Source organism: Charadrius vociferus, unplaced genomic scaffold (genome assembly GCF_000708025.1).
Source record: "Charadrius vociferus isolate BGI_N301 unplaced genomic scaffold, ASM70802v2 scaffold436, whole genome shotgun sequence".
NCBI lineage: Eukaryota > Metazoa > Chordata > Aves > Charadriiformes > Charadriidae > Charadrius > Charadrius vociferus.
In genome coordinates, this window is record NW_009649187.1 from 3238336 (window position 1) to 3265059 (window position 26724).

The 26724-nt window shown below is 37.3% G+C and overlaps 1 protein-coding gene across 1 annotated transcript in view; it reads left to right on the forward strand.

Moving 5' to 3' along the window:
• Positions 1-26724, forward strand: part of ERCC6 (excision repair cross-complementation group 6) — a 44159-nt gene that overhangs the window by 3057 nt on the left and 14378 nt on the right. Inside the window, exons 3-7 of the mRNA XM_009888812.1 lie at positions 2288-2396; positions 4293-5007; positions 12550-12675; positions 16484-16642; positions 20320-20455. Coding sequence (XP_009887114.1) covers positions 2288-2396; positions 4293-5007; positions 12550-12675; positions 16484-16642; positions 20320-20455 — 1245 coding nt within the window. The remainder of the gene's footprint in view (positions 1-2287; positions 2397-4292; positions 5008-12549; positions 12676-16483; positions 16643-20319; positions 20456-26724) is intronic.

The window sequence follows — 26724 nt, forward strand, 5'->3', positions numbered from 1 at the left end:
GTTTGGATTATGTGATATAATTCTTGCTTAATTATATAGTTCAGAGTCAGTCTACAATTGCTGTTCCTTCCCTTTTAAATGGCTTAATTTTCTACTAAAAAATGTAAATAACCAATTTAAAGATGTGAAAGTGAGAGCTGATTTATTTTTTTTTAATTTTATTTTGTTCGAAATTCCAGGACCTGCTCAGAAGACTGATTTGCATTAATTTAATTAAATTACTCCCAGTAGTATTTGGGGAATTAGCAAATCATTGTTAGGGCATGATTCAATCGTTGACCTAAATCTCAGCTCTCGTGGTCTTCATTCCCTACCTTCTTTTCCTTAATCCTCTTCCATTGCCTGTATCTTTCTGGTACCAGTACACATCATTCCTTTCTGTGAGCCATTTTAACTCACTGATTTGGCAGAAACTGCTCCCACTTTTTTTCTGCCAAAGTAGTAAGTTAAAGGAGCTCATAGAGCAGTCTGGCAGGCATCAAGGTAATGTAAGCAATAGACCTATGCAGCTGTGAGTAGGAAGAAGGATATTTGAGAAAAGGGAAACTTCTCCTGAACAGGAATGTAGCACTTTGATCAGCTCACCATCTGATGGAAATTCACCCTAGTAGTTTCTCTAATGATAAACCTGACTGAAAAACTTTCTGTTCTTTGCTCTCAGATGCTTCTTCCCAGTCTCAGGCCATTTGCCACTGACTCATTCAGTTGTTTGGTTTTTAAGCGTGATCATTTCAGCAACTTGGATAACACTGTGCTCACAATTTCGCCAATTAAGAGATTGAAGGGGACAGTACTGAACAGTGGCACGGGACTAGGAACAAGTAGCTGGAAGTAGTGGGAAGAAATGCATTGAATCAGACTTACCAATAAAGAGTGATCGTGTAATTGGACACTGTATCTTGCTTGTTTTCATATTACTTGATGTTATTTACACAAGTGTTAGTTGCAGGGGAAGTTCAAACCTTGTTGCAAATTCATTGTTAGCCATCTCTAATGGTCCTTGAAGTGTAAAAATGAATCCCTGTATGAAAACTATATTCTGTAAAAGTGGTCCTAGTAACCCCAAGAGTGGTTTGGAGATGGGCAGTGTATTTAAGGCTGGTCTTAAGCCACTTCTTGCATGGAGAAGTGCCTTTTAGTACTGCTCCTGTTGTAGTACTTAAAGTGGTTAAAGACAACTGAATTCTTCTGTTATTGAGACAAATGGGAAATTAATGGCTGGTACAAGACAGCTGTTTCCGTAGAGCTGTGTTTTATGATATAAAGTACTCTGGTAGCAAGGATAATAGCGCATACATGGGAGATAATATATTGTACCACACATCAATATACTTACCCTTTGTGATTTGAAAAGTGCTACATGAAGACATGGGCAGGCTAGTGTACTGTTCTTCACCAAAAAGAAAAAAAAATTGCTCACTTTCAATGAACTTGATTTTTACTGAAGTATGTGCCTCTCTAGGTAAAGAATGGAGTTAGAAATGTGGAAAGTTGCGTTGCCTATGTCTTTGTTTTACTGGTTGGAATTTCTTGTTTCATAAATGAAAGTTAGCAACGCCAAGGAATCACAACATCACCAGTAAATATACGGTTAAGGATGTTACAATCAGATAAAAGGTGTAACAGAAGAGCTAGCTATGAATTATTTTCATAGCAGTAATGAAGTGTACTTGTTATAACGTCTGTAATGTTGACGTTTTTCACTTACTCACTTTGTAGTTTTTGCTGTTAAATTAGCTGTGACCACTCCTGCATTAGTTGTGTACAAACATATATTAGGATGATGGACTGATGTACACTTTCAGTTTCTTTCTGACAAAACATTCCAAAACTTCTAAATCGTATAGCTTTTTTTAGTGGCTTATAAACCATTGACCCACTCTTCCAAATAATGAACAAATCTTTTGGTGTTCTCTGTGCACATCACTAATCTGCTTGATGGGCTTCCTTCACTAAAATCAACACATTCATAAAATGACCTCAAAATGTACATAAAAATGCATAATGTGCATGTGAAATTTGTGTGTATAAATAATCTGATCTTACTGTACGCATATGGTAAGGTGATTGTACACACAAATTTGTGTGTTCCGTATGTTGGAGCCCTACAGATATTGTGGTGACAGTTTTTTGCACTATTTTTGTTTCAAATACGATATTATGAACATTTGAATATGAGATTCTGGTGGAAAATCCTGCAAATATAGTAATTTAAGTCTCGTTTAAAAGAATAGCAAGTTTGTGAACCAGTTTAAAAATTCAATTATGTATCTACTTGTCATTCAAGGAACAACAGCTAAAGAAGATCAAAGCAAAACAAAAGCGTCTGCAAGCAATTCTTGGTGGAACGGACATTCTTGATAAAGTAAATGAGATTGAATTTGAGGAAGATGAAGGTATGGGAGAAGACTTAAAGTTCTGTTCTACTTTGATGTAATGCCTTTTTTGCTTGAAGCTAGTTTGCAAGATCTTTGCCAACAAGGAAATAAATCTCAGTGGTTTGCTTTCAAAGAGAGAGTTAAGAACACTTATTCTCTGCACCTGCAGAATTGCAGATCTTGGCATATGCACGTGGGAAGTTTTAAGAAATGGATGTTAATCCGTGTTCAGCTCAGGAGGGATGGCTGAGGCACATTAGAGTATTGGGCTTAATAAATTGGAAATCTTAGCATTTTTTCACAGCTAATTTGATGAAGATGACTAACATCATGATTGAATTACATTTTATATGCTGGATGCTATCAATCAGCATTAACAAAATTGTTTTTTCTTACTGTTGGGAAGTATTGCTAGAAATGGAAGGGGGAAGTGCTTCTCTTCAGGCTGTACTGTGTTTCAGAAAAATAAAAATAAGGCTTCTTCCAAAGCAGGATGTTTGTTCTCTCAGTGTTTTGCTAGGTATTCTTTCTCACTGCTGTCTGCAAGCTGAGCTTGGATTATGTAGCTCTAGCTTGGCTGTGTCTTTGCCGTAGTCACTAATCTGCAGTATTCTGCAAGGCAAGTTTGGACCCCATTGACAGGTGCACATCACCTTTGGGTTATATGGTTGTTTGCAGAGGTGTGAGCTCTCTGTGCTATTTGTTCATTGCAAAAGTGGCTGGAGAGGGTTCCAGATCTCACAGAGCTCATGCTTCTCTGATTCAACAAATCTCACAGGAGTCACAACCTCAGTAAACTTTCCTTGGTAGAAAAGCATCTTTAATCCTTTTTCTTTGAATGGGTTCATGGGGTAAAACTCAGGCAACCAGTGTGATGAAATGTAACTAGGAAGTGAATGGGGCCCAAGACAGAAGAAATGGAGTTGAGTAATTCCAGTAGTTTGAGAAACTGAGAGGGTGGAGAGGGAGGAGTCTCATGCCTGATGCATCATTGTTACTTGTTTAACATGTTTTGGTGATAAATACAGTGCTTTAAATGGAACCATGTACAGTAGCATGCCGTGCTGGCAATTCTAGTACAGCTATTTTGAAATTTTGGATCCTAATAATAGATTTCAGGCTGGAATTCCCCTTCAGCTTCCTGAATTCAAGAGCTTTTCCACCTCTTTGGTTTCAAACACCAATTATAGTCTCTGTTAATACGTATAGCAGCTGTGTATGCAGTTGAACTGAAGTGTTCTTTTATGGCAAAGTGCTGTGCAGCCAATCTGACTTTTAAAGTCATAATCCTAATATTAGTATTGTAGAGTAGGAAGGTGGGGTTTGTTTTGTTTTTTCCTTTTTTTTTGAAGTAAGTGGGAAGACAGTCTTTCATGTGTTTTGTAAGATTTGTGTCTGTTCTGGTATGGTAATGGAAATGTCAAATTTCAAGCTTGTGAATAGTACTGAAAAATCAATAATAAAATAAAAATGGACTATGTTGCTGCATATGGGAAGGCAGTGGTTTCTTGCACTGAACATGGTGACATGGGTTGAATTGACAGCATAGGGAGCACATTAGAGTTCTTGTGCCATGGGAGACTAATTTTATGGTAGTTCTTGCTGCTGTGTGTTGTTTCAGAGGTATTTGCATTTTTATAGTATATGCAGTGCTTCCTATATGAAGTTTGAGAAGTAGTTTGAAGTAAAAGTTACAGTCTGTCTTTTTTGACTTTCTGTTTGTTGGGTTTTGCCTTTTTTGAACTTCAAGTATTATGTGTGACAATAACCTGGACTTTTAAGTTGTATATATAAAAACTGAACTGAATGTATATAAAGCTGGAAGGGGGGGAGGAACCGAAACACCCTTGTTCCTGTGTTTGAGTTGTTCAGAAGGTGTTAAAGGTATGCTGGATGTTCTGATTTTTATTGTAGAACCTGGTCCATCATGTCTTGGCAGTATGCTTATGCCCGTTCAGGAAACGGAGTGGGATGAGCTTATTCGTACTGGCCAGATGACTCCATTTGGAACTAAAATACCTCAGAAGCCAGAGAAGAAGACACGACGATTAATGTTAAATGACACATCTGATTTTGAGAAGTACTTAGCAGACCAAGATAAGCTGTTATCTGAAAGAAAGAAGTTATCTCTTCACAAAGGAGCAAAAAAGAAAGCACAAGCCAAAAATGTTCAGTGCATAGCGCCTACATCTACTACAAGGGAAAAGAGGGGTAAAGCCCTGTCAAAAACAGATAAGCGCTTAAAAAAACACCTGAGAAAACTTCAGAAGCATGCCCTCCAGATTAAGTCAAAGGCAGAGATTCCAAAAGAAAAGAAATATCTTGAGGACAAGAAGGTCAGGCGTGAACAGGAGGATGATAGTGGAGAGTCTGAGTATGTACCTGATGAGGAGCTCTTTGATCCAGAAGCAGCAGAAGAGGAGGAAGAGCAGGCTGAGAATTATTCTGATTATGAACTCGGGAATTTGTCAAGCAAAAAAAAATATTCGGTGAAGAGAGATTTTAAAGAAGCTGAAGATGATGCTGACTTCTTTCCAAGCTCTGAGGAAGAAGAGCATACACTGGGGAAGCGCAAAGTAAAGAGGTGGAGAGATGATGGAGATGAAGACTATTATAAACAGAGACTAAGGTTAGTCCTAGGCATTTTTATTAGTAACATGAACAAACTGTGTTGAACATGCAAAGGGCAATGTCTGTAATACACCGCTAGGAAGCGAAGTAAGGAAAACGAGGCAGAACGATCATAACTTTCCAGAAGGAATCAGACATACCTCTTAATTACAAGGACTTTGATGTTAGATTTTCCTGATTTTTATAGGTCCTTCAGTATTTGTATATCAGTGTGTGTTTGTTGTTTGTAGAACTATGAATGTTCCCAAAGTCAAGTATATATAAAATAACATATTATTTGGCAACTTTATACTTAAGTACTAGTACTGCCTTTGTCTGTAGATCATATACCTATCTTAAAAAAAAAAAAAATTAGTTTTCTATTTGATAGACAAAATTACAGTGCAGACAGACAACGCAGACTGTTTGACAGTGATTTTGCTATCTTTGTTCTTGACAAGAGTGAGGGTAGAAACATCCTTATCTAAAGAGATAGTGATAATGGTGGTAGTAGTGGCGTTTTCTACTGCTATGATGACCTGAGGTTGTAAACTGCGGAAGGTTTCTAAGGAGAATCTAGTACATTAGGTGGGGAAATACAGCTTAGTGTGTTGATGATCTCTCCACAGTGTGCTCTTGAAATGTTTTCTCTACTGATAGCGTAGCTGTTGAGCTCCTAACAATAAGACTGAGCAACGTTTCCATTTTCACAACTGCCTGGAAAACATTTTGAAGGGGCAGCAAAGTGACATGTAATTTGTTAGGCTGTTAAAATGTGAACTAGACATGCCTGTGGAGCTAAGAGCCATTTCTGAACATACTGTGAGTCAAAAGAGCAAGATCACTAAAGTGGTTGCTTTGTTTTAATTGTTCTCTGGCATGTTATCTCTCTTCTAGTATAAGGCTTGAGCTTTGCATAATGAACTTCAGCTTGTTGATAGCATGCTTACTTTTAATTAATTACCTTTAGTGAATGTCCTTCAAGTAGTTTTATAGTCCTGTAGAAAATCGTGGATTCCAACTTGAAAACAGCTGCTCTAGAGTGAAAGGAAGAATAGATATTAGAGCTGTCAGTGAAGGGTGATTGATGTAGTGATAAGACCTAGCAAAGGAACTCAGTTAATGCTTGGGAGACTCAAATTTTAAACTTCTATGGAAATATAAAATCTTACAGATTTAAATGAAGCTGTATCAGAGAAGGGGTCAAGAAGTAGAGGTATAAACACCATCTCTTCCTGTGGTGTGAGGCTGAGTTGCTTTGGAGGAAGAGATATTTTCTGATAGCAGAGGTATTCACAATTGTACAATTACTGGTAACAAAACCTCAGGTAGGAAGAGCCCAACTTCACTTTCATATCCCGGGTTACAAAGGCAGATCAGGAGCTGATATGAAGCAATAGATTTGCGATCTCAGGATGCTTCTTTTCAAAGTTAAAGCATAGTTTATTGCTCTTGAATAGAAGACTTCGGCAAGAGGCTAATCTGAGCAATGTCCAAAGGGTCAAAAAGAAATATGTTTTTTATTGGATGCATTAACAAAAATTAATTGTACTTAAATGGTAAAATATTTACTATATTATTGAATAAAACTGTACTGTTCGCATTTAAATTAGACCAATATTAAATCATTTTTAATTCAGTGTTTTCATCAAGAGTAATTTATTTTGATTGAAAGTTTTAATATGACTCTCAGTTTAAATTCATTCAAACACGTTTTTTAATAACGTTAAGATTGTGACAATTTATCCTTAGCAAAGTCATATCATAGACTACATTTCTTTTGGTTACTAAAGTTACAATAAAAGCCTAAATGAATTTTAGAAATATCAATAACTGTAATTGCTACCAAAACACTACATCTCTTAAAATTTTCATAGCTGCAGTTATTGTGGCTGTTAAGCTGCAGCTGTCCACATTGACGTTTTTATGCTGACACCCCCAGGTAATCTTCATTATGGGAAATGCCATGAGAAAATAAAATGTAGTGAATTAAGAAACATATTAAGAATGCTATAGAAATGCTGTCATTTGCTTACATTTATGTCTTGTTTCATGTCAGTTTTACTTTTGAATGCAAACAAATGGGTGAGATTATGTTATATTTTACCCCTGAGAGAGGCAGGGGAAGATCCTTTAGGATTACTTTAGTCTTCTGAACATCTAGTCTTGTGCTTGGTGCTGAATACAGTCCTACACTCTTAAAGAGGGAAAATGAGCTTCCTTTACATTAAAACTTTTCAGAGATGGGACTTGAAGAGATTGGTCTGTGTCAAGGGGAAAAGACGATGATGTTCTTAAAGCATAATTAGCTAACTGCAGGACTGCAAAGCATCTCTAGAACAAGAGACTGTTTTCAGAACAGGAGCTGGTGTTGTGTGCAGTAAACAGGGCAGGCGGGAGAGCACCCAGCTCTTTCCTTTCCTCCTAAAGGCTGCTTGTAGTGGTCGACGTAGTCACTCAAAGCAAGATGAATGTGAAACTAGAATTCAGCTTATGCTCTCAGTAATTTGTTCTTTTCCCTTGCGTGGGTCTTGCCTTTCTCTGGTTACTGTTACTGGAGCCGTGTTGCTGTGCAGACACACAGGGGAAAAATGTATTCTGAAAAGGTTAACATCTAAGGTGAATCATAGTTTGCAGGAACATCAGGGTTATGGAGAGTAAGGTAAATAAGTAGGATACTATCAAGCAGCTAAAAGGTAAGTTTAAGATTCAGTGAAAAGTAGCGTATCATCATTCCCAACTGTTCTTCATACTGAGTATTACCAGCTGAACCCAGAGGATTAGGCAGTCAGTCTTTAGGATGGTGCTGAAGGTCTCAGACTTAATGCCCATCAACAGGTATGTTATCGACGTATATTTTGTTATACTCAGCAGTGACCATCTCGGTGTAAAAGTGTTCAGAATTGGTGCTGGTGGAATTTTAACCTGTTGCCTCCTGCCTGGTGGAATGATCAGGTCATGGGAGTGCCAGTTTCTTTGAAGACTATGGAATAATTGAAAATGCACCCATTTTTAGCTTCTTTTACCTAGGACCACAAAATAAAAGGAACTTTGTATGCAGATTAAATGCACAGGAAATCAACCTTTTCTGTATTCTCAACAACAAAACTACTGCATGGCTTTCTTGTATTCTCAAGATTTTGCAGATGTGGAAACTGCAACTTATCAAGATTATTTTTTGCATATTAATCAGTTTTCCTTTGTATGTAATAAAATGCAAAGCATAAGTATAACAAAGTAATTTTTGCTGCTTATAATATATGTAGTTAATGTGTTATATTATTGACATCACTAATACAGCGTCTGCATAAGGTAGTAGCCTGGAGTCAAAACAAAACAAAAACTTAGCAGTCTTGTGGTCACTGTTCCCTTAGCGTTTGTCAGTATGTATTTGCCTGCTGCTTCAAGGAGGGAACTACATGTCATGTTATAGGACATAAGTGCCATATCTGTGTTTTCTTCTGTATTTTGTATAGTTTGTGGAGTACAGTTGTTTGAATTCTTCAGTTGCTGTCCAGCGCTCAGAGGCAAGGCTAGGAAAGCTGCTTCTTTCCACCTCGCCAAGTGACATCCAAGCAGCTGAGCAGCTGGAAGTTGTGGCTATCAGTGCACAAAGCAGTTGATAAAGAATCAAACCAAAAAAGTTGCTTAAAAATAAGTTGTTTTTCTCAAATCAGATCAGTTTTCATGTGCTAGCTCTCTTTGAAGTATCTGAGTCACTGAATCTCTTGATGTTTCAGAGTTATAAATTAAAAAAGGATTAAATATTACCTTTCCTGAAAGATACTTTCTTAGAGCATCCTAACTGCTCTTTAAAATGACAAAGCTAAGACACAAATGAAGATGTATTTTGGCTCACTCGCTGAGTACACCTTTCATTCTAAGCTCAAGTGTGTAATTGTCTACATCAGTCTTAATTTACTTATGGAGACTTGTGGTACTAACTGCATGTATTTCATCTGTTAGGACGTACCAATTAAATCCACCCATATAGACCATAAAAAGTTAGATCAGAAAAGTAATGCTGAATGCTTCAATTTAGCAAATTAGAATAATCTGTAAGGGATTCTTAGCTGTCTAAAATAGAAAACATATTGTGCTTTGCAAATGCAAACTATATTAAACACTCAGCTTGATTCCTGACTGTATTTTAAAAAAAATAAAAAAAAGTCAGATTGTGCTCATTACTGTTTGGGATGTAGAATTTCTTTCTAGGGTATTGCAATAAGTGGGAAATGGGCTTAGTATCTGAATGCATTCTTATATTAAGAAAGATTTAATTGCATGATATATGGCTTTCATACTGCACTTTCAGGATAAAATTGTATTTATGTCGATGACCGTGGACAACATAAAATAGTTTTCTTAAAGGTCATGCTTTTATTTTCAAGAGACATTGATGATAGAGTAAAACCTGTATTTTCTGATTGTTTAGGCATACTAATGACGTTTAGTTGAGGTGCATAAGGAATATATTGACCAAATAGTAAATATGTTACTGTTTAGGTAAGTCAAATATGAGCTGTGTTTCTCCCTCCAAAGTTTGACTCCTGGGGAAAGGTACAAGACCAGGCTGACCAACTGACTGATGTGGTCTAGCAGATAGTATTTGTCCTCCCATTGCTTCAGCCATTTAGATATTTACACTTTTTTAAAGAAAATAATGAAGCTTTAGTGAAGACTATCTTCATACGATGTCTTACGTTAAGTTCACAGCCTTTCAAAAACTACATAGCTTCTTCAAACTTTGGAAGTTGTTAGTGGTAACAACAAATTGCTGCTTTTTCTTTAAAACTTATAATTGAGGGGGAAAAACCTCCAGACCCTTGAAAGAGATGTAGTACCCAGAGCCTTCAGTACTGCAGCTTGTGTAATTATACACTTCAGTAAAGTAACAGATACAGTGTGTATAAAGTAAACTTTTCTTTAGGAAAATTAAGTACAGGATTTAGTAGTTCAAATTCTAGACATACGTATTTTCGGGGCATCTAGTAATTTTAAGAGAAATGCCAACATCAATCACACTTCTTGCATAAAATGTAGTAGTTATATTAAGGTGAAGTGTCTGTATTCCTGGACAGCTACAAGCTAATCTCAGACACGTTTCTTCTTGGTTGTTTCTGGATCACTTTTTCTAATGTACACTAGAGGGCAATCTGTTTCTTCCCAGGGGAGACCTGAAACTCCAGTGCTGGCTGGTGGCGATTCATATTAGACTATAGAATTAGAAGGAAACTCTTATACAAATTATTGCCCTACTTGAGTTTAATATGGATTCTTTACCTAGCTGTCACTTCGGAAGCTTTGTAATCTACAATTGTTTTGATTTTACTGTGGTAAGTAGGAGTTTTCCTCCTTGTTTTGAGTTTTGTTGTAACCCAGGCAGATAAAATAATCAAGTTCTGATGTGTCTTGGTTCCAGTAGTTACGCAGTCTGAAGCAATGACTGTCAACATTTGTCAGCTGAATCCTTGATCTTTTTCTGGAACTCAGAAGAATAATCGACCATCAGTGCCTGATAACACAGCATGGTAGTACTGAACAAAAATAAATGCGTTTTTATGCTGTGCCTCTAGAATATCTGCCTGCTACACTGCAGAGCTGGAATGTTATTTTCCTAAATCAAACATTTAACAGACTAAGATAGAGATTTCCATTCCTGTGTTAGGATAGATACATAAAAGTATCCATGGGGAAAACTTTGACACTTTATATATTTTTAGTAAGTTCTTTTTTTACTACTTAAATGGATACATGATTTCATATAATGAAATCAAAACAATCCGATAATAAACATTAGCAACTCATCAGTTTTTAATCGGAAAACTGAAGAGTATCTGTGTCCGTCCTGTTTTTTTTTTTTACCTCTGCAAATGCTGCTTTTTCTCTCCGTTGTGATTTTTGCCTCTGAAGACTTCCAGTCTTAAGAGATCAAAATATAGTCCAGTGAAGCTGGCTCTCTAAGCCTGTCCAGCATTGTGTTGTCTTAGTTAGTTTTTCAGTGCAGTCTTTGGGCAGTTAGTGTAACTTGCGTATATTTGGAGACAGTGGTGTTTATTTTCACTTAATAAAACAATACCATAGTTCCACATTTGTGACTGGTTCCATAAACGCAGACTGTGTTTTCTCGAAAGATACTGGTGAAAAGCTGATCTAGAAACCTGTCATAATTGGCTTCTTTTGTGAGAAAGGCTATATGTGTTGTTTATATATGAAGTATTGAACTTCTTCCCTGTTCTCTTTTCCCTAACCCAAGTTTTTTTAAACAAATTTGCCAGAGATGCAGAAACCTTTAAGTGGAAGTTTCAACAACTTCACTGAAGTTGTCAGAAAGACAAGAGAAAAAACTCTGTTAATGCTGCCACTGGAGAAAACACAGCTTGAACTTAAGTCTTGTTAAGAGTTTGCAGATCCCGTGGAAGATGATTTTGAGCGACCTAACGGCAAGAAGAGTCTCTTAGTGTTTTCACCTTATTTCATACTGGAGAATAAAGAGTAGTGTCCTTAGGAAGACAGGCATCATTGGTTTAATTGCCCCCAGAACTGCCTTTGTAGTTAAAAATTACAAGTGGAACTTTACACCTTCATTGCCTGTTCTTGGGTTTTGATTTTTTTCTTCACTTATGTGTTCAAGGTAGAAAACTTGAATCAAATTTGATTTTTAAATAATTTTAGCTGAGAAGATTTTTCTCTAGTGGAGAAGGCACTTCTCATATCAGGCTGGAAGGAGTTACGGTACTGTATGTGACATTGTGCCAATTGTGTCTGCTCTTAACGTGACTGAGCTTTTAGATAGCAGTGTGGCTGAAGTCTTAAAGACTTGGAGCAACGCTTGAGATGTTTTATAGTGTCTTCTGGTTTGTATGCCAGGTTGGGAGTGCAAAATGTCAGGAGTGGTAGCTGTCTTACAGGCAGTTGTTTGAGAGAAATTTTAACAGTTACTTCTATCTTCCTCCTTTTGGCTAATTAGGTCAGGATCTAAATCAAGATAATGAACTGTTTAAGTTTGCATAGCTGATGATATTGTCAACTTTGGGCCAGAAATTAGCTAATGTTTTTATGATTATGCTTTTTTTTCCTGACATGGATAAAGTTGGGCTACTAGGCTGGAAAAGATAAGGCACTCAGCCCATAAGCTTAAATGTGCATAGCAAGGCTGGAAATAAAACACAGTTTGCATGTCAACCTCTAGATGCAGTTTATCTTCAAATGCTTGAAAGCAATGCAGAGCTTTACAGAAAAATCTGGATAAATAACTTTAAAAATTTAAAAAAAAAAAAAAGAGGAGTATGTGAATATCCTCACATTTTTAAATAGTCCAGAAATCCTTTTTCCCAGAATATGGAGTGTGTTTTGGGGAAGGGGGTCAAGGGGTTTGTGGCTTTTTTTTTTCAGAACTCTGTTAATCCATTTTCCTGCGAGATTTTTTTTTATTATTTAAATCATGACATCGGAGAATGCATTTTTGTTCAGTTTTTACCTGATGGAAAATTCAGTGTAGTTTTCATATAGTTATCTTTTCTATGCAATAATTAAATATTGACTCCTTGTGTCACTCTAGGAGGTGGCAAAAAGAACGTTTGAAGGACAAAGAACATCAAACAGCTGAGGAAATTTCTGAAGAAAGTGACACTGAATTTGAAGAGGGTTTCAAAGTACCAGGATTTCTCTTCAAAAAGCTTTTTAAGTAGGTATTGTGTGCTTTATTTTAATATTATGCTGCTGTATGCTGTTAATAATATTAGTAGTAGCAGTCATAGTGATTTCTGGATGCCCTTTGCTGTAATTTTAATGAATTATGTCTCAACTTCTTCATCAGTTGTTTCTGTAGGATTATTTCTTTAAAAAAGTCTCCAGGATCAAACCTCAAAGAAACTAATGTATTACAAGTACAAAACATAGTTCCATGGAAATACAGATGATAACTGGCTGATGTGAATATTGTGAATGCATATTAGCTAAACTAAAAATTGAGAAGCTCTCCTTGTCTATTTTTATAAATGCTTTTTTTTAATTGATAAGTGCTTTCTTTTAATTCAAGTGTGGAGTGGTTGTGTTGCTGGCAGAAAATTTCCCTCACTCCACCCAATCACAGAAACACCTGCGTTTCTTGTTTTCATTTATCACAACTTGCCCATTTTCTGCCAGCAAAAAATCTAGACAACTTTTTCTTTAAATAACTACTCAAAATCTATTCAAAGTAACTACTTATAATTCATATTATAAAATAGGCTTGAACATTTTGGCCAGTAAAATTTTAAAATCTGGAGAGTGCTTTCTTAATTCCTTCAGTAGATGGAAAACACTCTACAAGTCATTCTTTAGTCATTTAAAGCTGGATTACAGATCTGGACCTGACTGCTTTCTGTTTCAGTTTTTTGAGACTATGGTGCCCATGGTCTCAATACTTTCGAGTTCATTTTAAAAAGCTATTTACAAAAGGCAGCCCAAATAAGCTAGCAGTTGACAAGTTAACTTCATCCGTAATCTCTCCCTTAACTTTCATGCATAATAGACTTGAATTCATTTTTGTTGGCAACATTTCACACAGCAGGGGAAAAAAATCTTCTCTTTCAAAAGCTAACTCTCTAAAATCTTATAATTAGTGGAGTAGAAAGCCCTGGTTTATAACGGGCGTGCGTGGTATCCCTTCCAACAGGACCACTTAGTCTTAACCTCAAAGAAATTATTACTGTTGTCCTGCAGTTACTTCAGAAGGAAAGCACTAGCTCTGAAATGGAGTTGAATTAATGACTCGGTTGCCAGGACCATACACAGCCAATATGTGGTCTCCAGTTGTTTATGCAAAGGTACTGCAGAAGTAATCATCCTGAGAACGGATGTGTGGTCTGAGCAACCCAAAGGGAATTGAAATAAAGCAAACAACTAAAAATTAATCTTAGAGATATCAGCCTTGCTAATGAAGGGTATCCCTGCAAGCATGAGTCAGTTGGCAAAACTTCCTAAGTGGTTAGAAGGATCAATTGAGTTGAATGATTTGTCTGACTTGTAACTTAAATGCTGAAATCTCCAATGTAGGAAGCCCCATAGTTGATAGGCATTAAACTGTGAGTTCTGAGTACGTTTAGTACAAAACATGGAAGTATTTTGCCCGAAGGAGGTGTATAGCTGTATACTGTAAGTGATTTTCCTGCATAGTTGAATTCCGAAAAAGTTAGCTCACACTAGGATTACCTTTGTCTGGGAAGCCTGTTAAAGCGGACAATCTGTTTCTTCCCTATATACTTGTCTGCTTTGAGGAACATTTAGCAAGAATACCGTTGGTGCTGCTGTGGGAAAAAAACAAACATAGTGAGCAAGACTGACTTCAAACCATTGCTTTCTACTGTCTGCACTCAGCCTGAGAGAATGCTGTCTGTATAAACAAGAAACCAGATTTCTTCATTGTTTGCTTTAAGCATGTGATTTCCCTGATAGGTTGGAAATGCAATTTTGTCTCCGCAACAGTGCAGCTAAACTCTGCTAGCTACTGTGGTGAATTTTGAGGGATGCATCACAGCATGATTGCTCATGTGAAATACAGTTCAAACACAACTATCTTGAAAGACCAGGCAACATTTTTTTTTTTACTTCTACAATAGTTTTGAGTAAACAAATAAATAAATAAAAGATGCTGCAATGAAAGCATAAGATTAAGGAGAACTGATTATCTCTCTATGCAACCTGCAACCATAAAAAAATTGGGGGTGTGTGTACTTTAATTTTTGCATAGTTGCAATTGTTGCACATTTATATGATGATACAAAGAAAGCGCCTGCATCTTTTCCATTTTTAGATAATCTTGGAGCAGAATTTTTCACAAACTTCTCTACTGTGAAACTTTCTCAGGAGAAAGGCGGAGATGGAGAAAGATGCTTATATGTGCAGCTAGCTTTTAAGCACTGGATGTAATCCTGAAAAATAATACAGAATAATATCAGGAAGTTCTTGAATGGTTGTTTTCTGAAGAGACATGCTGGACATTAGTCTGGGGGAGCCACTTCTGAATGGAAGTAGGGTTCTCTCCAATTCTTTAATGTTTCCTTCAGAAAATGTTTTGTCTTCATAAAATGTAGTAATGCTAGCATCTTAACCCAATGATAGCTAATCCTGCAAGCCATTTCATAGTTGTTTTTAGATTGCTGCATTTTTAAGGTGAATTAATTTCTAATAAAAGGGGTTTTTTTAAGGGCTTCTTGGTATTAATGTATTTGAGAGACCGGCAGATAGTATGGTGTCTGAACCATTAGATGTGTTCTTTGATCATCTTTTTCTAACTACTCGATACATTTGTTTGTCTCCGTTTAGCATTCTTTAAATCCATACAGAACTCATCATAAATTGATTTTTAATAGTACTTTGTAGACACTAGCGTCATTAGCTGCCAGTAGTCCTAAATATTATTTGTTCAAAGAATGGAACAGAATTTTGAAATGCGCAAAAGGCAATGCCCTGAAATGAACAATCACTATTTTACAAAAAAAAAAGTATTTTGCTCTTTGCTATGCTGTGCACTCCAGGGATGCATGCCATGAAGAAAATTATATCAGCAACCTTGTCCTTTCTTACAAGTTACAAGACACAGAAGTGCTGAAACATGTTGTGTTTTTTTTTTTTTTTTAACTGTAACTTAAATATACTGTTTCTTCATTTCTTTCTGTCCTGTTTTCAATTTAACCCGTACACATGGTGTGTTATTCTTATTGGTCTCACTATTTCATATCATTATAAAAAAGCATGTCCTAAAGTGATTCTCAGTGAGCATCTTATCTCCACCTCTTTAGCTTCCCATTGTAAATCTTGCTTTCCAGCCTACTTCTTTTAACTGGAGTGTATTTTACATTGTTGCTTACACAATTTCCAGTGAATGACCGGGAGCAGAAACTGCCCTGATACTCTCATGTAATAATGCTCTGCTGCATCCCATTCACTGGAATGGTTTCTGTTGTTTTGCCTCCCAAAACATTTTGCATTTCTGGCTTTTTTTTTCTTTGTTGGAAGAGACTAAACGTTATTAAATGAATTTATGTAAAAAGAAAGCATGCTTTGGCAGATGTGCTCAGTTTTCACAGTGGAGTATAAAGTCTGTACTCCTTACAAGTCAGGCTTTTCCTTCAGTTCAAGGTATATGTTCCAAATAATATAATTTACTCTGCCCTTACCTGTAATCTTTTCTGAAAAGATAATGCTTTGTTAGAGTAGCTTTCCAAATTGCTTTTAACACTTAAAATATACATGAAATAAAATACCCTCTAATTAGCATGACTATCAGTTTAATTAGAAATGTTTTAGTGTTGCATAAAGAATGAAAGTCACATGTAATGTCTGAGTGCATCAAAAATGTATGACCGAGTAAATACAGCACTCATGTAAAACACACATCCAGCATGTTACTGTAACTAGTATAAGAACCTTGCCAAATGATTAATTCATGAGTACTTTCTGTTATGATCTGTACTATCAAACATTTGCCATCTCCTTTTTCCTTGTTTTAGGTACCAGCAGACAGGTGTTAGGTGGCTCTGGGAATTGCACTGCCAGCAGGCAGGAGGAATTCTGGGAGATGAGATGGGATTGGGCAAGACCATCCAGATAATTGCCTTCTTGGCAGGTCTGAGCTACAGCAAGATCAGGACTCGTGGTTCAAATTACAGGCAAGTGCTCCTCTGCAGACTGTCAGTCTGTGGAGCTCAATTAATATTTCATCAGATGTATTGCTGGTGGAGGAGGGTCCTGTGAATTATTAATGACATTTCAATTACAATATTCCTTTAATTCTTTTAGTGGGGGACATCAAAGGAAAAATTTTACGAGACAATGGAGCTGTAGGGCAGGAAAAATTAAACATGTAACACTTTTAATGAATTCCAGGCATTGATGCTTCATTTTGCAGATGAGCCGCACTAGATATTTTGGGTCAATACAGTGTCTAAGGTTAGCTTCCACAAATGGATTGTTTACAAACTCAATTACGTTAATATCAATAGTTTACACAATATGGAATTTTAAATCAGATGTAATACCTTTAGTTCCATTTATTAAATTTTACATTAAAATATTTGTTCTGGCAAGCCACCAGGTAAATGCTTTACAGGAAGTAGCAAGCTGATTTGCAATGAAAGTTAGAGTTTCTGATCGGCAGGGAATTACCCATGCCAAAAAAATAGTAGTAATAGTAAAAACAGTAATTTATACAGAGAAGTTTCCATCTGCTATTTTTTTGTTGTTGTTGCTGCTTTTCAAAACTGTGTTAGGGTGACTGGCCTTTCTTACGAGATCTGTTATGCTTTTTGTTACTGAACAGTGCTTTAACATTCCTTCCTCACGGGTGAAATTACCGGAAAAGATACTTGTTGGTGTCCTTGGATTTACAAATGCATGCGTGAATAATACTTGATTTTTCTAGTTCTGCTGGCCTGTTTACCTGTTGTAAATTACTACATGTAATTAAGCAAATATCATAGTACTATACTAAACAAAAATAATTAACTTTAGAGGTATATTTAAATTATGTTCAGCATGTATGTGAATTATAAAATAATGCTTTAAAGAGAAAATATTACTGTCTTTACTCCAGTTGCTTCCTACTGTTGCCTTTATATAAAAAACTCCATGTTCTCCATCACTCTAGCCAGTTGATTTGCTTTGATATGGCTGCCTGATTTAAGGATGCTACTATACAGGTTGTTTTGTGTAGGCATATTCCTTGCACCTGTTGGAAGACCACTGAGTTGATGGAAATCCTTCAGGAACATCTCTTGACATTGTTACGCAGTCACAGCTTAAGACCTAAGATACTACAGTGGAACTACAATAAAACTTTGAAAAGGCCAAAGTATAATGGCACACCTAAGTTGCAGCGTTCTTTCTGCATGTGAGAGTGGACGGAGTTGTGCTGTCAGCGTGTTTAAATGTCTTCCAGCCTAGCTCGTGTCTCATTACCTTGATGTGTCGGTGAAGCCAGCGTAGTGCTGTATGACCGGCACTGCGGGCTTTCCCAGCCTTAGCTGGACTTCTGTAAAATGGAGATAATCCCGTCATTCCTGGGCAGATTGTCGTATTTGGAGGCACTTGAGTATTGAGACAATAGGGTCGCTTTTGTTGATATTCAAAATACTCAGCTTTACTTTCTATCAGTGAAATTTTCTGCAAAAGTATTCTGTCAAATAAGGTGAGTAGAAATTTCCTGTTGTAAACAGCTTCTGATTTCAGTGTTTTTCTGATTTTGAAGGAGCCTGAAGACTAGCTGAAGTAAGGAACTACTTGTTACATGGAGTATAACTATTACAAAAATTAAAATGCTGTCTCGCTTCTAGCAGTTATCGAGCCATACAGCTGGGGAAGGCCAAATGTCACGCAGAAGTGTTGCAGCTATGACGGTGTAAGGATGCAAGGGAAGCAAGACTTACAGAGGGGGAAAGGTCTATTAAACAAACTGAGATAGTTGGAACAAGCAACAGCTTTCAAGCTAATGATCCCTTCACAAGAAAAAACAAAGCAGCAACGAACTTCAAATAACCCATCTCTAACCTGTATCTAGGTTGAAATCTGTCGGTGAAACCTGTTGAAGGGTTTAGGGATACACAAGTTTGCATCTTTCAAATACATTATTTTATTTAACAACGATGTTACCTTTCACTACAGACTTTGCTGCATTTATTTGAGAGATCAGATGAGAAACTCTGCTGTAAAGTTCATTATTTACTCATCTGTGCTTTTCAAGATACTGAGATGTAATCATACACATTAAACATTAAGGCTCAATCTCTACTATGAGTGGCAGAGAGATTAATTTCCATGGTGATTACATAAATAAAAATCCATAACTCCAGAAAATTTGCATTGCTTTTGCTGCCCTGTTCTTTTATTTTCACTAGGATTTAGTTGTCATTTCAGCTTAATTTTGAAGGCACGATTTTTCCAGCACGTGGCAATAGAGTTGGTTATAATGCAACATGTTTTCCTCTGTTAATTTTTTGAGTGCTTAAACGTTATAAATATAGTATGATTATAGCTTCCTTTTTCTTGGTAATAGGTTGCAGGAATAGATCTTATTTGCAATTCTAATCACACCCAATTAAATACGAACTAATAAAGGATACTTGTTGCGAATTTGGGTTTTATAAACCAGAAGCAACAGAAGAAGAAAGAGATTTGGGTGTATTGATCGTATATGATATTGACCATAAGCTATTAGTACAATGCAACTGTGAGAAGGGGACAGAATACGTTATGACAATATATTTGGGGTAGGAACAGGGCAATGTTAGTATCTTGGTACAAGGCACCAGTAGGACTTTGGTTTGAAATGGTATTGGTGTCACCTTTGTACAAGGAAAACAAATGCAACTTGGATGGGCACAGAGCAAATCTGTTGCAGTGATGAGGAGAATGAAGGATGGATGCCTCCTAAGTGTAGCAAGTAGAAGTGTGTGGTTTGTTAAGTTTTGTGAAACAGCACAGACTGGAAGAAGTTAGATGATCCTTTTATATAAATACATAAAAGCCCTCGAGAAGAATAAAACGCTGGCTAGTGGAAGGTGGTTAGGGCCAGACTAGATACAGAAGAGGTTTCATACAACTGAATGGAGGGGGAGTGGATTTTCTGAAAATGCATCAAAGGAAGCGTGAACTCTTTGCGTAAGCTGGGGGGCGGGGGGCACAAAAAAAACCCACAAACCCCCGAACTAAGGTGTTGTGGGAAAGTTGACTTCATTTCAGAACATCCTCAGTAATTATCAGAAACAATCATATGATTATGAATAAGAAACTTACGACACGGTTTAAGTCCAGCTCAGACCTTAACTTCCACGGATGATATATTCTGCTGCTTTAGAGTCCTTGTCTTATCTGTAAATTATGGTGATAACAGTACAGTATATTACCAACATGAAGCAGAACACCTGTGTGTAAGTCCATTTGTGAGACTCTAGCTACACATTCTTTTTAATAGAAGTAATAAAATAGTTGTTTGTTAATGATTTCTTTTCTCTTATAGAAACAGCAGTCACCCAAACCTGATTTGTATTACCACAGGAGGAAGTTCCCTTACGCCTTATTGTTTGAAGCTTTTCAATTTCTGTGTTTATCTTGATAGATGCATCCATTAACTGTTCAGTGGATAAGTTCTTATACCAGTACCCCTTTCATCTTCCTTTAAAAAACAGACTTCCAGAAAAACAAACTGCCAGTTCATTTCCGTAGCGCTCATATTCCACTTGAACTATAAAGTGTGTAATTTTAATATGTGTGTACTTTAATGAGCCACTTAATATAGAGTATTTATTTCATGTTAAAGGGTTTGGTTTTTTTCTTGAATACTTTATTTTAGGTACCAGGGATTGGGTCCAACAGTGATTGTTTGTCCAGCTACTGTGATGCACCAGTGGGTAAAAGAACTCCATACATGGTGGCCTCCATTTAGAGTGGCCATTCTCCACGAAACTGGTTCTTATACCGACAAAAAGGTAATGGTTGACATCCATCTTTTAATTCCAAAAGCTTCTCTTGTTTTTTTTTTCTTGCATTTTTTTGGGGGGGGGGGGCTAGCCAAAAAAAAAAATCCTTCAGTGTTTCTGTGCAAGCTTGTGCTCTTTCTCTAATTATTTTAAAAGAAGAAAAAGTTCACTGTCTTGTGTAGATTAGGAAAGGGGATGATGGAGTATATATTATGATATAGACTAGCATTGCCTGAACAAATTTAACATAGTAACAGGTTTCTTGCTTGAGCTTTGCTTGTACTGTAATCTATGCTGGAAGTTCATGACTAAGACTGCTTGTGCACCAGATACGTGCTTCTAGTACCAGTGAATTCTTTCCTTGCACTTTCATGCATCAGTATGTCATTGATCTAATATTTAATATATTTTTCTTGCACAGGTAATTTCTCTTCAGTTGGTCAGTAGGGTCAATTGTTATCATCTAGTCTCATTTTCTTTAATGACAGTGTTACTTTGCTGGTTTTCTTTTTTTCAGGGAGTGGCTTTTCTGTCTTTTAATTTTCTTGGCCAGTCTCTTAATATGCATGTTCTTATTCCATTTCTTAAGTTGACAAGCCTGACTCGTCTGAAGCTTTGATCCTTGGTACCTTGCAGGAACAAAACAAAGAAAACTCAAATTTTTGTTTTCCCTTGGCCTCATCTTTCAGATGCTTAAATGGGTTTTCAGGATTCAGCAAAGCATTTTTAAACTTCTCTTTAAATATTTATTGAATTTCTTGTAATAACATTAAAATGATATGGTGCTTAATTGCACTTGATTAAACGTATTCCGAGGTAATTGATGCCGTTACAGTATATGGCCAAAAAGGAATAGCACACTCTAATGTGCTAATAGCTTCCTGTTGTTCAATTAACTTGGTATGTTTTCAAGCCCTAAAAGTCTGTTGACCTCAATAATGTGCTCACATGTCTTCCTAAATTAAATCGTGTGTGCGTATTTTGGGGTATTTGTTAATTAGTGCACTTGACAGACTGGCTCAAATTTTTGCATCTGCAGGAACAGTCAGGTTTTCAGGACTTTACCTTCTTGTTTTCCTTCCATAAATGCTTACTCAACAACTTAAAATTTAGGAATTTGTATACCGTATGATTGCTTTAGATAGGTTCAGTTCTCTAATTCTGCCCTAATGCCTCGTCTTCTGAGACCTGCAACAGTGTGCTTTAAACAAGTGCCACTGCTGATGTGGTCTTCACCTCACGCACATTTTTTTCCAAGATGCCTCTTAATCAGAGAAGAGCAAGCTTATAATTAAAGTTTAAAAAAAAAAAAAACCACAACAACTTTCCCATTCTAGTTGTCCTTCTACCTGCAAGAAAAAATTACTACTGATTTATTAGCATAAATAAAACTTGTACACTGAAAATATATTACATCAGATATAGGCCAGGTAATTTACTCCAGCCTAGTATTTCTTTTCAATGTATGTTCTTTCTATGAATACATTACTGCTGATCTCATCTTGTGACAATTCCATCTCCTGATAACCTGTGGCATTACAGGAGACTGCTTTTGTATATGTTAACTTTGTAATACTGATCCAGGGACCATTCTGCCCTTATGCTCTGGCGTAAGGCATAAACTTAAATAAATTTAAGAAATAAATAAGAAAACCGTGGTTAGACTGCGTGAGAACATAAACCTGTTCTTTGATAGAGATTAATTTTACATGGCCAAAAGCCAAGTAGCTGTGCACCTGTGATCTCAGTGTTGCACGGACCTGTTTGGAATTAAACTGACAATTCCAGGACTCGCCTGTTGTTCTGTTAGTGTATTAAGGTTTATCACGAGTCTTGAGAGGAGTCTTGTGTTGGACAGCTAACTTGCAAGGAGACAGGATTGGGGAACTGAACGTTGTTATCAGCTTTGGAGTGAGTAAGGTCACTTCAGCCTCTGGGCTAACAGGGGTTAGAATGGTCTGGACCTGTGGAAGAACATAATTGTCCCTCAAATTAACTGGACATCAGACAGTGAAGATCTTAATGGATTTTGAGGAATGCATTATCCTGTAGTAGCTGGCCAGCAGATTGTTCGTGGTAAAACACAGTATTACAGCTTGTTCTGTACAGGCCTGTGAAAGAGGGACAAATCATTTCTAAGGAACAGAGAAAGCCTCATTTTGAAACTCATGAAGGAGATTTTTTGAGGAAGAGAGTTAAGCGATGGCAGGTGTTCCATAATGGAAGGACTTCTGAGCAGTGTCGTAAGTGAAAGGCTCACGGAGCATTAGTGTGGCATATCCTCTCTTCCCAGTCTATTTTGGTTTTCTTTGCAAGCAACTTAAGGATTTTCCACAATGACGGTATTAAATAACAGCCTGAATTGTGAGTACGAGATCAGCTGGAAATTTGGTCACCCTGTTTCAGATGAGTCATTGGGATGTCCTGCTTAGGTAGCTCTGTTGCTATAGTATTTGTGTAGGTTTTTAGCATATGTGATGCTTCAAAAGAGAGACTACTTCATTCCTTTGCTAGAATAGCAATGGTAGACAATTTTGGCACTAAGGAAGAGCTATTCACAAGGGAAGGCAGGTTGGTATTTTAGGTGGTGGAAGGAAGGCACAATAGTAAGTTGGATAGGTTTCTAAGACTAGTTTAAGGCATTTGGATGAAATGTAAAACTTGCTTTTTTATTATTTGTGATCACAGAAGATCATTTGGTTCTTCTATGATGATAAATGTGCTTAAGTTGGAAGCAATAGGAAGAACCAGATTTAAGTAGAAGTCTTCCCCTGTGAAGTCAGCTTTCAGTTTGAACAGAGTGCAGCATTTGTTGCTGAATATGTCCTGTGGTGCTGTCTTATGCTATTAACCTCCTACTATGGTTTACACTCAAATCCGATGTAGCTTAAAGTGAGTTATACATGTCAAGTACTCTGAGACCTCTAAGGATGAGAGAAAATGAAGAAGTAAATCTAATGTGGTGTATCATAAATACCATTTTATTTATGGTATAGAATGGAAGATAAGGAAGAACAGAAGAAAAGCCCTTTAAGTGTCAGGGGAAAAAAAGCCTGCTGTACGAAGAGTTGTCCTGTTGTTTCAAAACTTCTGATGGCACATGAGCATTTGTAAACCATGGAATGTAAGAGGCAACATGAACTTTGGCTATCTTGGTTTAACATATTGCATATGAAGGGAGACTGTATTTTTTAAGATCAAGGCTGAACTTTTAATTTCTTGATCTTTAGAAAAGATATCACTGAGCTTATCAATTCGTTCTGGCAGTAATCACATACCATTTGTAAAGCTGTAACTTTACATTCCCTTGTTCTTGTCAAGTGCTGCACACACAATGCAGCCCTCAAAAGCAATTGTCAGTTTGTGATGCTTGCACCTGTGGAACCATCTATTTGAAGAGATGACTGTGCACACTGAAGGTGTTGGACCATCTGCCCTCGCAGTACAGTACACAGTCTACATGTAAAGAAAATAAGCTGCAGAGATTACAGTTACTGGCATGACTGCGTGTGAAACCTCTGTTTTAGCCAAAGGCTCTATTTCTGAGTTAAGGACCAAACTCAGATAAACTTAGTATCATGCCACAAGAAGTAGCACTCTTGTTAAGAATGTAGTAAGTGCTTTAGCTCTTTTTATTACAACTTTTACATTACTAAGCATTGTAATGTGTTCTTCTGAAGCCTCTTCATGGTGCCATTTAGATTGTTTTGTTGGGGGCAGGGAAATAATAAAGAGGTTTTATAGGTTGAATTTATGGATCTCTGGGCTTAATGGTTGGTTATGAGACAGTGATAAGCCTGCTGAAGAATGCGTTTTTGATTCACAAGTGATGTATGGTTGTGTGAGTGACTATATATTCTTTCTGTAAGCTTGCCTTAAAGGTATCTGAATGTTTTTTAAAAGACTGCTTTATGCTACAAAAGATAAACCTTATTTCTGTAAGCATCAGTCAAAAAGACTGTCCTGTTTTCATAGGTTCAGAAACTAACTTGTAGCTACAGCGAGGTACCAACAGGAAAAAAACATTTGCTTAATGGTGTGTCCTTAAAATAAATCATAAAAGTTTTAGCCTTAAGAAACGGTGCTTGCCAAAAGTCTTCCAGTCTTTGTACATTGCATGTGCCCCAGTGAAGACAAGGCAACAAAATCAACTTATCACCCTAACAGGAAAAAATACTGTCCTTGAATGGTGAAGGCCTGAAATACTGTGCTGAACAGATCTACAAGATCGGAATTGCTCTATCTTTTTTTCCTGTTCCTCTATTCATTAGCATCTTTTAAAGGCCAGAGTTCAGAATTTTAAAGCTGGATAACTGCTGTGTAATCTTTTGGCGCTAGGATTTATCTCTCTTAAGCTGATATTTATTTTATTTTATTTTATTTTATTTTATTTATTTTTTAGTTTAACAGTGCATGCCCTGAAATCATAGAATCATAGAATGGTTTGGGTTGGAAGGGACCTTAAAGATCACGTAGTTCCAACCGCCTGGCCTGAAGCACTTCCAGGGATGGGGCATCCACAACTCCTGGGCAACCTGTTCCAGTGTCTCACCGCCCTCACAGTAAAGAATTTCTTCCTAATACCTAATGTAAATCTACCCTCTTTCAGTTTAAAACTGTTACCCCTCGTCCTATCACTCAACTCCCTGATAGAGTCCCTCCCCATCTTTCCTGTAGGACCCCTTTAGATACTGGAAGGCTGATATAAGGTCTCCCCGGAGCTTTCTCTTCTCCAGGCTGAACGACCCCAACTCTCTCAGCCTGTCTTCATAGGAAAAAGGTGCTGCAGCCCTCTGATCATCTTTGTGGTCTTCCTCTGGACTCACCCATGGATAGGTCCATGTCCTTCTTACGTTGAGGGCTCCAGAGCTGTATGCAGTACTCCAGGCGGGGTCTCACCAGAGCAGAGGGGCAGAATCACCTCCCTTGACCTGCTGGCCACGCTTCTTTTGATGCAGTCCAGGATGTGGTTGGCTTTCTGGGCTGTGAGCGCGCATTGATGGTTCATATTGAGCTTCTCGTCGACCAACACCCCCAAGTCCTCCTCAATCCATTTTCCGCCCAGCCTGCATTTGTGCTTGGGATTGCCGCAACCCAGGTGCAGGACCTTGCACTTGGCCTTGTTGAACTTCATGAGGTTTGCACAGGTGCACCTCTTAAGCCTGTCCAGGTCCCTCTGGATGGCATCCCTTCCTTCCATTGTGTCAACTGCACCACACAGCTTGGTGTGGTCAGCAGATTTGCTGAGGGTGCACTCAATCCTACTGTCCATGTTGACAACAAAGGTGTTAAACACCAGGAACACCACTCATCGCTTCTTTCCACTTGAACATTGAGCCGTTGACTGCAACTCTTTAATTGCCCTCCAACCAATTCCTTATCCACCGTGTGGTCCAACTGTCAAATCCATGTCTCTCCAATTCAGAGACAAGGAGTCGTGCTGGACAGTGTCAAATGCTTTGCACAATCCGGGTAGATGATGTCAGTTGCAATATTTAATTGCAGTGTTTTTCCTGGGGGGGAATTAAACATGCCTGAATCTGACCAAACAGGAATTGTGAATTAAAGAGTACATGATAAAATAGCATAAATTCTGAAACGCCACAGCCTCAAAACAGTGTGTATCCAATATTAAATCTGTTACCATATTTTAAAATGTCTAAAATTATTTCAAAAGCTGCAACTAAAGTGAAGGCAACCTCTGAGAAAGTACCCAATGCAGTAAAATGAGAGTTAATAAGTGTTGTAGTGCGAGTTGATAAAATTGTGTTGTTGTATTTCTTCATTGTCAGCACAAATCCTTGTTTATTAAAAATTTAGCTTGAAGGAAACTTTAATTAATTACAGGTTCAGTAAATCCTGACTAGGATTCTGCTGTGGTGTGTTTACAGTGAATGGCCTTCATGTGCCTGTGTTTCACTTCTGTTCTCTCCGCTGCCTGACAATGTGATTTATGGCTGTTGTTTTCTACTAGTCCACTGTTTGCCCTCTAGGAGGGATTGGTCTCTTGAGCCTCCATAATAACAGCAGCACTTTCACAAAACATCTTTTAATGACAACAGTGTAGCATTCTGTAAGTCAGGCTAATTGCAGACGTACCCTATTAATTGCAAAAACTAGGAGAGGTTACATATTTTACAAGCTTTTAATTTAAAATCGCCCGAGATGATTTGTCTTAAGTGTTGGGGTAGAGATGTCTACAATATTCTATGATGGCCCGTTGCTGAGACTACAGGACATGGTTGCAGGCTATAGGCGATGTACCAGGTAGAATTAAG